At 41.8% G+C, this 13,099-nt stretch overlaps 1 protein-coding gene and 1 long non-coding RNA gene across 2 annotated transcripts; one reads left to right on the top strand and one right to left on the bottom strand.

The window, feature by feature from the left end:
- The first annotated feature begins 2,699 nt into the window (after positions 1-2,699).
- Positions 2,700-8,479, top strand: LOC109524139 (sonic hedgehog protein A-like). The gene is made up of 2 exons (XM_019883772.1): positions 2,700-3,290; positions 6,843-8,479. Exons 1-2 carry the CDS (start codon positions 2,990-2,992, stop codon positions 7,499-7,501), a joined length of 960 nt encoding a protein of 319 aa, XP_019739331.1. The 5' UTR covers positions 2,700-2,989; the 3' UTR covers positions 7,502-8,479.
- LOC109524151 (uncharacterized) lies at positions 3,232-5,097 on the bottom strand. Its single transcript, XR_002169914.1, has 3 exons — positions 5,022-5,097; positions 3,411-3,459; positions 3,232-3,314 (listed from the first exon to the last, which is right to left on the bottom strand). It is a non-coding gene; the product is annotated as an uncharacterized LOC109524151 (long non-coding RNA).
- Positions 8,480-13,099: the final 4,620 nt, after the last annotated feature.

Raw genomic sequence — 13,099 nt, 5'->3', positions numbered from 1 at the left:
AACCTGATCATATGATAAACTGTCCACTGTAATAACCGCTGTCCCTGAAAGGGTTCATCTCAAAGCAATCAGAATCAGCAATAAGCAACATGGGGGGGGGAGACAGAATGAGAGGCCACCACCCCAAAATGTAGAGTAAAGGGAGAACCAGTAGAGTCCATTTTGTCCCCCAAGGACGATTCAGTACCCAACGGCTGTGGTCCCCAATCACAGGGCCTCGGCCCGTTTGGGACCCGTCCGCACAGAGACAGGCCTGCGAGCTGTGAGCAAATTTACTCCATCAAAGGTGACGTGGCAAATATGCGCGACTCTAGCAAATCGGACTCCTCATTTTAACCTTTGTTGGAAAGTTGAAATAAAGAGAATCCGCCAAGAAATGAAAGAACCGGGGGGGAAAAATGCGAGCAGAGTTTGGCTGGCCACGTAAACATTCGCAGTTTAGTCTCTAATAACGAGCCGGCAGCCAACGGATGAAAGCAGCAATCAATCGTGTCACATTAGCACGTAGCAATGATGCTAACGCCGTATGTAAGATCATAATTTCAGTATTATTACGTTTACATTATATATTTGTTATTCAGAATTGGTTCTTTTCGTAGTAATTCACTGTTATTTTATTTTATTCTATATTTGTTGTATGAAAGGAATTGGAACAAAAAAGGTAATAAAATGTTGAATTACTCTATAATTACTTTTGTTCTCAAGTACCGTTGTTTTAACCCTTTCGGGGACAGCGGTTACTACAGTGGACAGCTTCATCATGTTATCAGGTTACAGGGTGCATGAAAGGGTTAAAACTGGAAATTTAAAAGCAATGAGGAAAAAAAAAAAAGATTGCCGGTCGCATGTACTTGTCTCAACCGGTCCGTGACACAAAAAATGTTGGGGACCACTGCCCCACGGTTTTGAACTAAACCCAATAAAAGCTTTCCCAGGATCCCAAAATGGGCCTCAATCCTACCATTGATATCCATGTACCGCAATTGTCCAAGTGCTTCACTCCAATAGTAACAACAAATTGTGACAAGTATGCTCCTAATCTCAAACCAACTGTACAAAAGTTGTAGTGAGAATGATATCCAACTTGTGTTTTGCCCTGCCTTACACCTGGATTTTGGCCTGTTTTACTGCCGCTTCTCTTCCGTTTTTGTTGTACCGTGAGATTTTGCTCATGTCAAATATGGAAATTTAAAAGCAATGAGGAAAAAAAAAAAAGATTGCCGGTCGCATGTACTTGTCTCAACCGGTCCGTGACACAAAAAAAGTTGGGGACCACTGCCCCACGGTTTTGAACTAAACCCAATAAAAGCTTTCCCAGGACCCCAAAATGGGCCTCAAACCTACCGTTTACATTCTTGTACCGCAATTGTCCAAGTTCCACACTCCAATAGTAACATTTCCAGCACAGGTATGCTCCTAATCTCAAACCCAACTGTACAAAAGTAGTAGTGAGAATGATATCCAACTCGTGTTTTGCCCTGCCTTACACCTGGATTTTGGCCTGTTGTACTGCCGCTTCTCTTCCACTTTTGTTTGGTGGTGTGCCGTGAGATTTTGCTCATGTCAAATATGTGCCTTGGCTCAATAAAGGCTGGGAAACACCGGTCGACTGTCAAGGGTACAAACCCTATCCGAAATTGGGGCACAGCATGGGACAATCTAGACTACGTAACTGTTCCTTTTCCTGCGTCAAAACGTTACAGACCCCAATCAGAAGAGCAAGTTCTGAGTGTGCCAAAAAAACTCTTTTCTGGGGGCAAATAGGGTAAAAAGAACATTCCCAAGCCGTATCACTTAAGGCAAATATGGGCGCAGTAAGTGACAATTTCTGTCTCTCGAGGTTCTTTTGAGACTAATGTAACGCCAAAGAGGGGCCGAAAGGATTCAAGGTGTGTTCACAAGCTGCAAAAGTCAAGTGTTGATTAATTAAATGGATTAGCAGAGTCTGTTGATGCAGGTACCATCGAAGGGGGATGGTAGGTGCCGATTTGGGTCCCTACAAGGTACAAACAAGTAATGCTACTAATTCGATTCCATACGTTTTTTTGTGACCAGAAATAAAGAAAATGTCAGACATAGGGGTATATTGGAAGTAGGCGGCGGGTTCGGTCCCAGGTCAATGCTTGTACCGTTCCTCGGGTCAAAATCCTCCAGATCCCAATTCTGAAGTCAAGTTGGGGGTCCTAAAAGACACTTTTCTAGGATACAAACATCATATGTCCCTGGGTAGGAAGACTCTGGTGACAAGGGTACAAATCCAACGCTAGAGGAAATAATGGGGGCAATCCAGTCCCTAAAATACAAAATCTAACCAGGCTATAATTATTTGGACTGTTAGGTCATTATTTGCACCTTTTCAAGTGTCAAAAAAGCTCCAGGACCTTAATCTAAAAACAAACTGAAGGTGCTGAAGGACTATTTTGGGGAGTTGTTCACTGAGTGTAAAAAGCCTACTGGCGAGGGTACAAACTCAACCCTGCCAGAAAAAAGGGTAGATCCGAATCTATTGTAAACTTCTAGAACTCTCTGGGTACTAAAGGAGCATTTTCTTGTGGTAAACAGGATACAAGGTATGCTCCTGGGGAAGTAGGAGATTCGTGTCAAGGATACTAAAGTCAGGCAGCATCCTATATGGTCAGGCAAAAATGTATCGGTTTGTGGATACTAAAGTCAGGCAGCATCCTATATGGTCAGGAATTGGGGTACAACGGGTGCTGATTTTGAGGGCAAAAATGTATCGGTTTGGTTTTTATACTTTTGAGAGCTACAGCAGGATGTGGCCTTCAAATGTATCCTTCATGAATGGATTCTGAACTATTTGTAGGGCCAAAAAAACATTTGGAGGTACCAGCTCAAGTGAGAGGACATTCCACTCCTTCTCGGTTGACCATTAGTTCCGCAATGGGGGGGATTGCAGTTTTTACATGAGCAACGTGGAATCATACAATATCTACGCAGCAGCATCAACAAATTCAGTCAGCGGTGTTGCATGTGCTTTAAATCCAACTCACCTTTGTCTTGTCCGCAGCGGTGCAAAGACAAGCTGAACTCGCTGGCAATCTCAGTGATGAACCAATGGCCTGGCGTCAAGCTGCGGGTCACCGAGGGCTGGGATGAGGACGGCCACCATTTCGAGGAGTCTCTCCACTACGAGGGCCGGGCGGTGGACATCACGACGTCGGACCGCGACAAGAGCAAGTACGGCACCTTGTCCAGGCTGGCGGTGGAGGCTGGTTTCGACTGGGTCTACTATGAATCCAAAGCCCACATCCATTGCTCGGTGAAAGCAGGTATGCCGCAAGATGATGACGAAGCTTTTGTGATCAAACCCAACCAGTATTATTACGATTCTTATGAACATGACGGAAAAATAAGTGCCATTTTTTTCGACATTTTTTCCAAAAACGTACCTATTTTGAGAATCTCGGTTCGGGCGGCAGTATTATTGTTTCAGTTGAACTGAAAAGTTAAATTAGGCAAAATGAGACTCTGATACACATTAAAAAAAATAATAACAATTATCCAAATGATCTTGAATCATAATCTAGTTTCTAAATAGATTGTGAAGATTTTTGGGGGCTACATTGCCATGAAAAAGTATTTGCCGCCTTCCCGATTTCTGTATTCTTTGGATATTCATCACACACAAATATATATATTTTTTAATCCAAACCTGTCTGTCCCTATGTGAAAAAGTAATTGCCGCCGCAACCTAATAATGGGTTGTGCCACCCTTGCCGCCCTTCGGAGAATTGCTTCAACTACGCCATGGTTTGCAGGGTTTTCTAACATGAATTGATTCACACCAAAACATCTCAATTGGGTTCAAATCTGGATCCATGAGCGCTTGAGTTTGAGGGCGTAAACGGATTGTCAAACATTCTCCTTCAGGGTTTTCTGGTAGACAACAGAATTCATTGTCCCATCATTCACAGCAAGTTGTCCTGGTCCTGAGGTAGCAAAGCAGCCACAGATCATCACATTGCCAACACCATGATTCACTGTTGGCATACTTCTTTTAATCAAATGCTGTGACATTTTTACCCCAGACGTAACAGGTCACACATCTTCCAAAAAGTTCAATTTTTGACTCATCAGTCCCGGCCAGCGAGGTCTAGAATTCTTTGGGTATTGTTCTAATTTTTTTTTTTTTTTTTTTCAAACCTCCTGGATGAGTCGTCGTTGCACTCTTGGATTAATTTTAGCTGGTTGACCACTCCTGGAAATGTTTGCCGTTGCTCCCAGTTTTATCCATTTGTGGATACTGGCGCTGACAGTGGTTTGCTGAAGCCTCAGAGTCCTGGAAATTATTTTGTAAGCTTTTCTAGTCTGATCGATTTAATTTACTTTTTTCTAATTCTTGAATTTCTTTGGATCATGGCATGATGGATTTGTTTCTCGAGATCTTGTAGCCGACTTCACTTTGTCTGACAGATTCTATTTGTGTGATTTCTTGATTCAACAAATGTGGTGCTAAAGTGTTGCCTGTGAAATTGAACTGAGCTCTCCCAAAACTGTCGTTAGTCACAGTTACATTGTGATTTAACAAGCGGAGGAAATTACTTTTTCACATCGGGACAGGTAGTTTTTTTATTATTTTTTGTGCCTTAATAAATTAAATTGGCATTTAGTGACTTCATTTTGTATTTCCTTCAGTCGTCTCTGTGTGATAATAAATTTGGTTGAACAGAAACCTTAGTATGTGACAAAGATGGAAAGAACAAGCGCTTGAATTCTTCTGATCCCGATCAATCAATCTCCATTCTGAGGACTTCAGCAATCTCAAAAACTCATCAAATTTTGCACTTGAGTCTTGCCAGATGTCTACAAATTTAGAACATCCCCCATGTGGCCCCTGCGAAATTGGCCCCTGAGACCAACTTCTATTATTGTTTAGCATGATGAGACACAAGAAAACGTTTCAAGAAGCCCTAATTATATAATGAACAACAACAAAAATCAACAAAATAAAATCTTTTAAAATTCTGCAAAAACAATTCCAAATTATATATTTTTCTTACCTGTTTTGGTACAGTCCGTGCATCTTCTACATCCAAATCATTGTTTTAGGTAGCTGTAGTCCTGCACTATACAACATCATTAATATTAAAATGTCATTAGAAGGAAGTCATTATCTCAGATTTAAAAAAAAAAAAAAGCAAATACAGCAACAAAAAAAAATAGTAATAAAAGAAAAAGATAATTGGGCAAAAATAATTATGTATTATGTAAAACTGCACAATTTCTTGAAATGACAGGGGGACAGATTCCACTTAACCCTTTCAGGGACAGTCGTTACTACAGTGGACAGGGTGGATGAAAGGGTTAATAACAAATAAATAAATAAATGTATAATTAGATTAAATGAATAGATAAATAACCCCCCCCCCCAAAAAAAGTCGGTGAATTTTCTCCATTCAAAGTGGTTGTCGGTGGATGTGGTCCTTGGTCCTGTAAAAATATTGTATGTAAAAATAATATATATATAAAAATAATATACCTGTACATATATATATATATATATATATATATAATTTTTTTTTCTCACAAATCAGGAAACTCTCCAGTCATTGATTGTTGTTCATGAGTCTTCAACTAAAGGCCCTATTAACCGCTCAGTGATCACATTTGTGGGCCGGGCGCCCGACAGGTCATTTGTGGGTCAGGTGACTTGACCAAAAGGATTTGCCCAACCAACAATGTCCAGTCACTGAGGCCAAATCTGGTTTGCGGGCTTGCCACCTTATTTCATGTCCGTGAATCTTAAAAGAAGATTAAAAGCCCCCCCAAATTCTGAGCGCAAGCCCACCTCCTCTTCCAAGAAAGTGTGATCCTAGAGACTGGTATGTGAAGAGCTCCCCACCAAGGCCAAAATTATTGTCATCAAGACAAGTCACAAAGCATCCTTGTGGGCAGGGGGACGTGGGCGCGAGCATTTAAGGAGTCCGGGGGCCCTCATTTAAATTCAAATCTACAAGTGGAGAGCCTCGCAGGGTAAATAGTCAGTGGTGAGTTGCCTGTTTGTGTGAATTGTCACATAGAGGGTCCCTGCACCTGAGCAAATATAGAAGGGAGGGAGAAGATTGAAGGGAGGGAGCGTGAAAAAAGTTCTATGGTCATCCACAAGATGTTTTTGAATGACAATGGCCGCTCTTTATTAGGGGTTTTTTTTTTTTTTTTAATTGGTAGATGAACCCAGGCTTTTTTGGGAGGCTCAGACTATTTGGAGCGGGCCAATACACATCCGGCACAGAGGGGCAAAGAGGCAAGGAATGCTCTTTTTTTTTTTCTCGACTGTATTCAGGAACCTTTGGGGGAATGTTCAAGCCCATTTGAAGTATGTTGCTAACCAAAGCAGCAGCACCGAGTGAGGCACACAAATGTGGAATCTGGCTATTTGTAAATGAATTGTTTGAAATCCCGCTTTCACGACCCAATGACGCTCCAAATACGCCTCCCACCATCTGCAGTTGAGTAATTACATTCACGGAAATACAGTAATTGCGGAAGAAAGGGCAAAATGCTTGATTGGGGAAATAATTACGAAAGAGGCTCGGTTCTGTTGATATCGAAAATCCAAATCTTGGTTGAGGGGATTGAAATTCTGTTGCTCAGCAAAACAGCAGCACCTACTTTTTTTTGAGCATTTCTCATTCACAAGATTTTAACCGCATAAACGCTTTCAGGGACAGCGGTTACTACAGTGGACTGCTTATCATGTTATCAGGTTACAGGGTGCAGGAAAGGGTTAAACCAACATCTGCAGCTGACTGAATCCAGCCAATATGGGCCAATGTAATGTCGAATATTAATACTAAAGTCGGTTGTGGCCACGTTGACAGAAAACTCCGTGGCGGCCAAATCCGGAGGCTGCTTCCCAGCATCCTCCACGGTGACACTCCAGGACGGCTCCACCAAGCCGATCAAGGACCTGCAGAGCGGGGACAAGGTCCTGGCAGCGGACGGCGACGGCAAGCTCCTCTTCACGGACTTCCTCACGTTCATCGACCGCGACTCGACCACGCGGCGGCTCTTCCACGTGGTGGAGACCGACGCGGGCCATCGGATCACGCTGACAGCGGCGCACCTCCTCTTCGTGGTCACCAACTCCACCCGCGGAGCTTCGGCGGTGTTCGCCAGCCAGGTGCGGCCGGGCCAGGAGGTACTGGTGCCGTACGGCGCGCGCCTCCGACCCGTGACCGTGGCGCGGGTTTCCACGGAGGTACACGTTGGCTCGTACGCGCCGGTTACCGCGCAGGGCACGCTGGTGGTGGACCGGGTGCTCGCGTCCTGCTACGCCGTGGTGAGCAGCCATGAACTGGCCCACTGGGCCCTGGCCCCGCTCCGGCTCGCCCATTGGGTCTCATCGGTGTTCTCCGGCTCGCAGGCCGGCAACTATACGCATGAAGACGGCGTGCACTGGTACTCCAAGGTGCTCTATCACTTAGGAACGTGGCTCTTGGACCCCCGCGCCTTGCATCCACTCGGCGTGTCCAGCTGAAACCAGACTTGAGGGCCAGACTCTTTCTCACACACTCACACACACACACACACACACACACACACACACACACACACACACACACACACACATTCATAATAAATACAAATAAAAATACATGTAGGACTCTTCAGTAGATTAAATAATAATAATTAAAAGAGGAAAAAAAAAACTCGACAAAGGCCCCATGCAGTTGGAGTTGATGACGGGATATTTATTATTTCTGTGACTTTTCTATATGATGATGACGACGCGTCCCCCCTTTCAAAGAATGAATGGAGCCTTAAAAAAAAAGAGAGAGAGAGAAAAAGTTTGAATAATTTATTCTCACACGAACTGATGGCTGCGGTGAAAAGTGTGCATAATCTATTTTTGTATGTGTCCGATGCAAGACCGACGAACAACGAAAAGACAAAAAAAAAGGTCAATAGTGGCAAAGAAGACGAAGGTAACTCATGACAGGTTGTAATGTTCATCATGTGCACGCGCGCACACACGCTTGCGCGAGTGTAAGTAAGTGTGTGCGTGCGTGTCCAACTGACTGTTATATTTGGGGGAAGAAACACACTTGGCGGGGTTTCATAAATTATATTTTTATACACAGAATTGTAAATTAGATTTTGACAGATCGCTACCGAATTTGAAATAGTGTAAAGACATGAGAATATATTTTAATTTAAATAGAGTAGTATTGTGGAAAAAAGTGTTGGAAAATGTAAAAAAAAAAAAAAAAAAAAAAAAGTATTTTTTGGGGTTGTCAGAGACGGACAGATATTCTGCCTCATGTCTGCATTCTTGACTTTGTGTTGCTATTATTGTTTTTATTTTTTATTTGATTTGATTGTGTTCGTTTTCCTCTGAGAAAAAAAAACAACAAAAAAAACAAACAAAAAACAAATGCAGATTCTGACAATTCGAGAACAGTTCCAAGCCGTACTGTTTCAATGAATAAATTGATAAGTAACTCATGTAAATGTACTAAATATGTATTTTTCTTTTTCCTCCATATTTTCAGTTGTAATAATAGTCATAGGGAAATAGTTTTAAAGAGATGCAGTTTGTACACACCAGACACACACATACGAGATATATATATATATATATATATATATATATATATATACACACACACATACATACATATATATGCGGCTAGTAGTTAACTTTCATAACAGGGCGATGAGTCGACAAAAAATGTCTAGAGTTTATTATTTATATGTTTATTACGAAAAAATTATGATAAAGAAATTGTGTTCAAACTTGGGAGTTGTTAAATGTCTCTGTTTGAATGGAAGGGGCGGGCGGGGGGTTATTTGTTAAACGCAATCGGTCAAATAAAAATCGAGGAGTCTGCGGGAAAAGAGAGAGGGAAAAAAAACAACAATAACGTGTGGCTTACAAAAAAAAAAAAACGGACATGTTGGACTTTGAGAAACCTTTCGCGTGCTTGTGAAATGTGGAGCGCTCTCGTCAAATGTGACGAGCTTTGCCCTGTGCAAATAACCTCCATCTCGGCACACACAACGCGTGTTTGTTGGGTCCCTCGGAAGGCTTTACAGGCTTATTAAAACCGCCGTGACGTCTGCAAACGTCATCAATCGCCAGTTTGGGACGAAATTGAGGCCGCAAAGTGGCTTGGTGGGGCGGGGGCGGTGATTTTAGCGAGGATTAAGCGGTACTCGTTGGGAGAGTTTGGCGTTAAAAATTGGGCAAAGACGACACCTTGTGGAAACCCTTGGTAATGCAACATGGGAGCGTTGAGGGCAAATTGTTTCGGTTTACCTAATTTATGAAAAGACAAAAAATGGGTAACGCCGAAATATTTAAAAAGATGACCGAATTTGATAACGTGAACAAATTTGGGGCCCGTAAAAGTGACATTCCTGAGAACATTTAGTTGGGAAATGGTCAAAAATAAATAAACAAAGAAATAAATAAAGCTAAATAATTTCTTAGTTAATGCTTAATTTTGTGTTAGTGAGCATTTCTCCTTGACCGAAATAACACCACTCCACCTCACAAGTGTGGCATATGAAAATTCTGATTAGAGAGCGTGACCTATTGTGGGCAGTCGAAGGCACACCTGTGCAATAAATACGCTGTACTGCATGAGACAGGATATGGCAAAACTGCACATTTTAGAGCGGCCTTTTATTGTGGACGGCATCTAAGGTACACGTGCGATGACCATGTTTTCTATAAAAAGTGGCTGGATTGTCTCGGGAAAGGATAGGTGTTCACTAACATTTAGAACTTTAAAAGCGCTCGTGCTCATAATTGTTTTTTTAACTTTTGCTTTCTAATTTTGAAATCTGCTATCTTTGCTAGAATATGGGATATTCAGACGACTTTTTTGATTATTATATGTCAACTTCAAGTACTCTTTAATAGTAAGGTAACCTTTCTACCAAGGTTCATCACCAAGCGACGACTACAAAAAAGAATTGCAACACGAGCAGGGATTCCACGCCCTGCTCTCAGGTCACCCACATTGTGTGTACTTGTTGATATTGTGAGGTGGAACTCCCACCTCACCCCCCCTCACCCCACCCCAAGTGAGTGGGTGCTTGGGTGGGGTGAACGGTGGTCCATCTCAGCCGCCCGCGTGTGACCCCGAGGATCCCTGCCTGCGGATACAAAAGCATGTGCGAATGAGGGGCGGCATTCCTGGCAGCAGGTAAACAGAGCCTCCCGTCTAATCCCTCCCGGGGCCCTGGAGTCTGCCTCGCAGCTCAACGGAGAGGAGAGAGCGAGAGAAAAGAGAGAGAGAACACGACAGCAACAAAGAGAGAGAGGGCCTTTCACAAATGTTGACTTTTTGCAAAGGCCGACTGTCTGGCATTCGGCAAAAACACAACTGCCTTACAAAAATAAAAGCTCCTCCTTTGCTTTTTCTCCTCCGGTTCCTCCCCCCGCCAACAGACGTCGCATAAGATGGATGGTTCTTTTGTGCATACAGTCATTAGAAAAAAATATTTATATATGTATTTTGCATGTTTAGCTAAACTTTTGTTTTAGATCTTCCAGCCAATTATCTCACAGTCAGCCTGGGGCTGTTTGGCAACTTCAGGACCTTGACGACTTGCTGCAGTGATTGGAATAAATTCTGCTGTCGACCACAAAGTCTTTTAGGTGAACATTCAGCAAGTTGTCAGACATTTGCCGTTGGTACCAGATTCCAATTGGGCCTCATTAGGCTGAATTCCACAGTAAGAGCACCCAAAATGGCGGCTTCAAATCCGAAATGTCAGACTTCTTTTTCAATGTCCGGCATGGGCCCTTAAGATGTTTTCATGCATTGTCCGATGAGACACACGTCCGCCAATTTATTATTATTATTTTTAAGACATTGTGTTGAAAAATAGGGAGGCATTTTTTTGTTCTTGGACAAAAAAGGAATAGAGCGTGTTTTATCTTGTGTTGCCATAAGCCCTTTCAAGTGATAAGGCGTAATTTAGCAAATCAGCAACAGTCAAGTGCATGCTTTAAATTCCTTAGATACATCAACGCAACGCTTACAACCGTAAAGTTGACTTGGCAAAGACTATCGTCACACTGGGGAAGCTGACTGTGTCATCATTTCACAACACGGCATTTTGAAATTTTAAGTTAAAGAAAAAAATATTCCAGTTACAAGATATCGTTCTGGTTTCACATTTGGCTCATTAGCCGACACTGCATTCACCCCCCCCCCCCAAAAAAAAACATTAATGTTATGAGAACACGGACTAAAAAAAAATTGTAAAAATGTGGTGACTGGAGATCCACATGAACTTTTCTCTATTTTTTTTTGCACTGATTCCACGTCATTTTTTTCTGTAGCAAATCAGGGTTTTATCACGATAACAATAACAACATCACATGTAATATATTTCGTACCATTGATGAATTAACGGTTAGGTTTAGGAACAGGTGGATTTTTTTTCTGAAACGTGAGCTATAAATTACAATGCTTGTTAAAAATAGTCTTTTGGAAGCTTCCATTGGTCAAATTTAAAAACTGTCAAAAATGGGATGTGCTAGGGGGGAAAAAAATTTAAAAGCCGAAAAAATACATTTAGGGACACAAAAACATCGGATTAAAATTTGCTGTTGACCATATTTTGTTACGTTGACTTTTAGTGTGAGAAAAGACAATATAAAGTACAAAATTGCTAACTCTCTAAACTCTCATACAAATGTAAATTAGGACTAGCGCCAACCCTTTTACGATAAGAACCTACCAGATTATAGCAGGTATCCATCCATCCATCAAAGTCTTGTTCAAGCACAGTCCACACCAAGAACAATTGACCAATTTTCATGTGTCAAAGAGTTTTAATTCTTTTGTTTCCACTTTGTGATCTCAAATTGAACAATTCCATGTCTTTTAAAAGTCTTTTAAAAAAATAGACATCTTTCAGTACATTCAATTTTAAAAAAAAAATGCACGTTGATTTTCATGTCAAAACATTAGTTTGGACACACGTTAAACCAGTTCAGTTTGCTTCAAAATTCAAGCTGGCTTTTCCACAAAGTGAGTCATCTACACATGGTAACAAGTGCAGCATGTTATGTTTCACAAAAAGAGAGAAAGAAAAAAAAACTCCAACCACCATAACGGCGAATGTCAAAAAAGTGCGTCAAGTCTTATGAGAACTGTACAGTGGCTTTTAGAGAAAACCAGTCTGCTCCATATCCACTGTTGGCGATCCGGTGGGGGGCGGGGCCACCCTGCTCGTTACAAAAGTCTTTAATGAACAAGACCATCGTCGAGGAAAAAAGGGGGAGGAACGTGAGAGGAAAAGAAATGAGAGCGGTGAGAGACTAGAAAGTGCACCGTCGTTGCACACCGGGTGTGGCGGAGCCTCGCTGTGAAGTGAATGTTACGGTTAAGACTGCAAAAAGGACTTCTGGAGGGCTGAAGGGGGGGGGGAAGTAAGATTAGTGGCGAAGAAATTGCGACACCTATGGCCACAGGTGGTAATAACAAGTTCAAGTGAGGGGGGGGGGAAAAAATACAAGATTGAAAACATGTTATGTTTATGTTGAAGTGACGAGATAATGACATTGCCTTCAACATAATTCGTTATTCTTGGTCACATTTGATGTTTTGTGTTTGACTTTTAAGTAAATAAAGATTTAAAGATGCTTCGAAATCATATTGACTCTTGTCATCAGGAGACAAATAAGTGAAGTAACACCCTGCTATTCTAGGTTTGTTATTTGGAAATGTATCTATTTGTCGGTATTTTTTTTGGAACCCATCCGCCATTATTTGCTCCCCACCCAAAAAAAAATTGACAAATTTTTGTGTGCGATCTATAAAGCTCAAAGATGCCCACGAGATGGCACCGGCATCCAAAACAGAAACTGGCGTCAAGGAGGTTGACCTGATTTTTTTCCCCTAAATCATTTGCAAGTCATTTATTTTTAAGAGATGATATAAATTTTTTTTTAAAAGTTCCCCCCCGCATGTTCCATCATGTGCACAACGCCACGTAGTTTTCAAAATTATCCACCTAGCTATTATCCACCTATCTGATTCGCTTCTCCGAAGCTCTTTATTTTTCATGTGGCATGATTAATTTTAAATATTTCGTGTTTTGGCATAATAGC

This window comes from Hippocampus comes, unplaced genomic scaffold (assembly GCF_001891065.2).
Source record: "Hippocampus comes isolate QL1 unplaced genomic scaffold, H_comes_QL1_v1.1 scaffold527, whole genome shotgun sequence".
NCBI classification, from domain to species: domain Eukaryota; kingdom Metazoa; phylum Chordata; class Actinopteri; order Syngnathiformes; family Syngnathidae; genus Hippocampus; species Hippocampus comes.
This window is presented reverse-complemented; position numbering and strand designations above follow the sequence as displayed.

Coding starts and splice junctions, on each gene's coding strand:
- LOC109524139 (XM_019883772.1), top strand. CDS start 2,990: ATGTGCTTTAAATCCAACTCACCTTTGTCTTGTCCGCAGCGGTGCAAA. Junction 3,291..6,842: donor CCATTGCTCGGTGAAAGCAG/GTATGCCGCAAG, acceptor CCACGTTGACAG/AAAACTCCGTGGCGGCCAAA.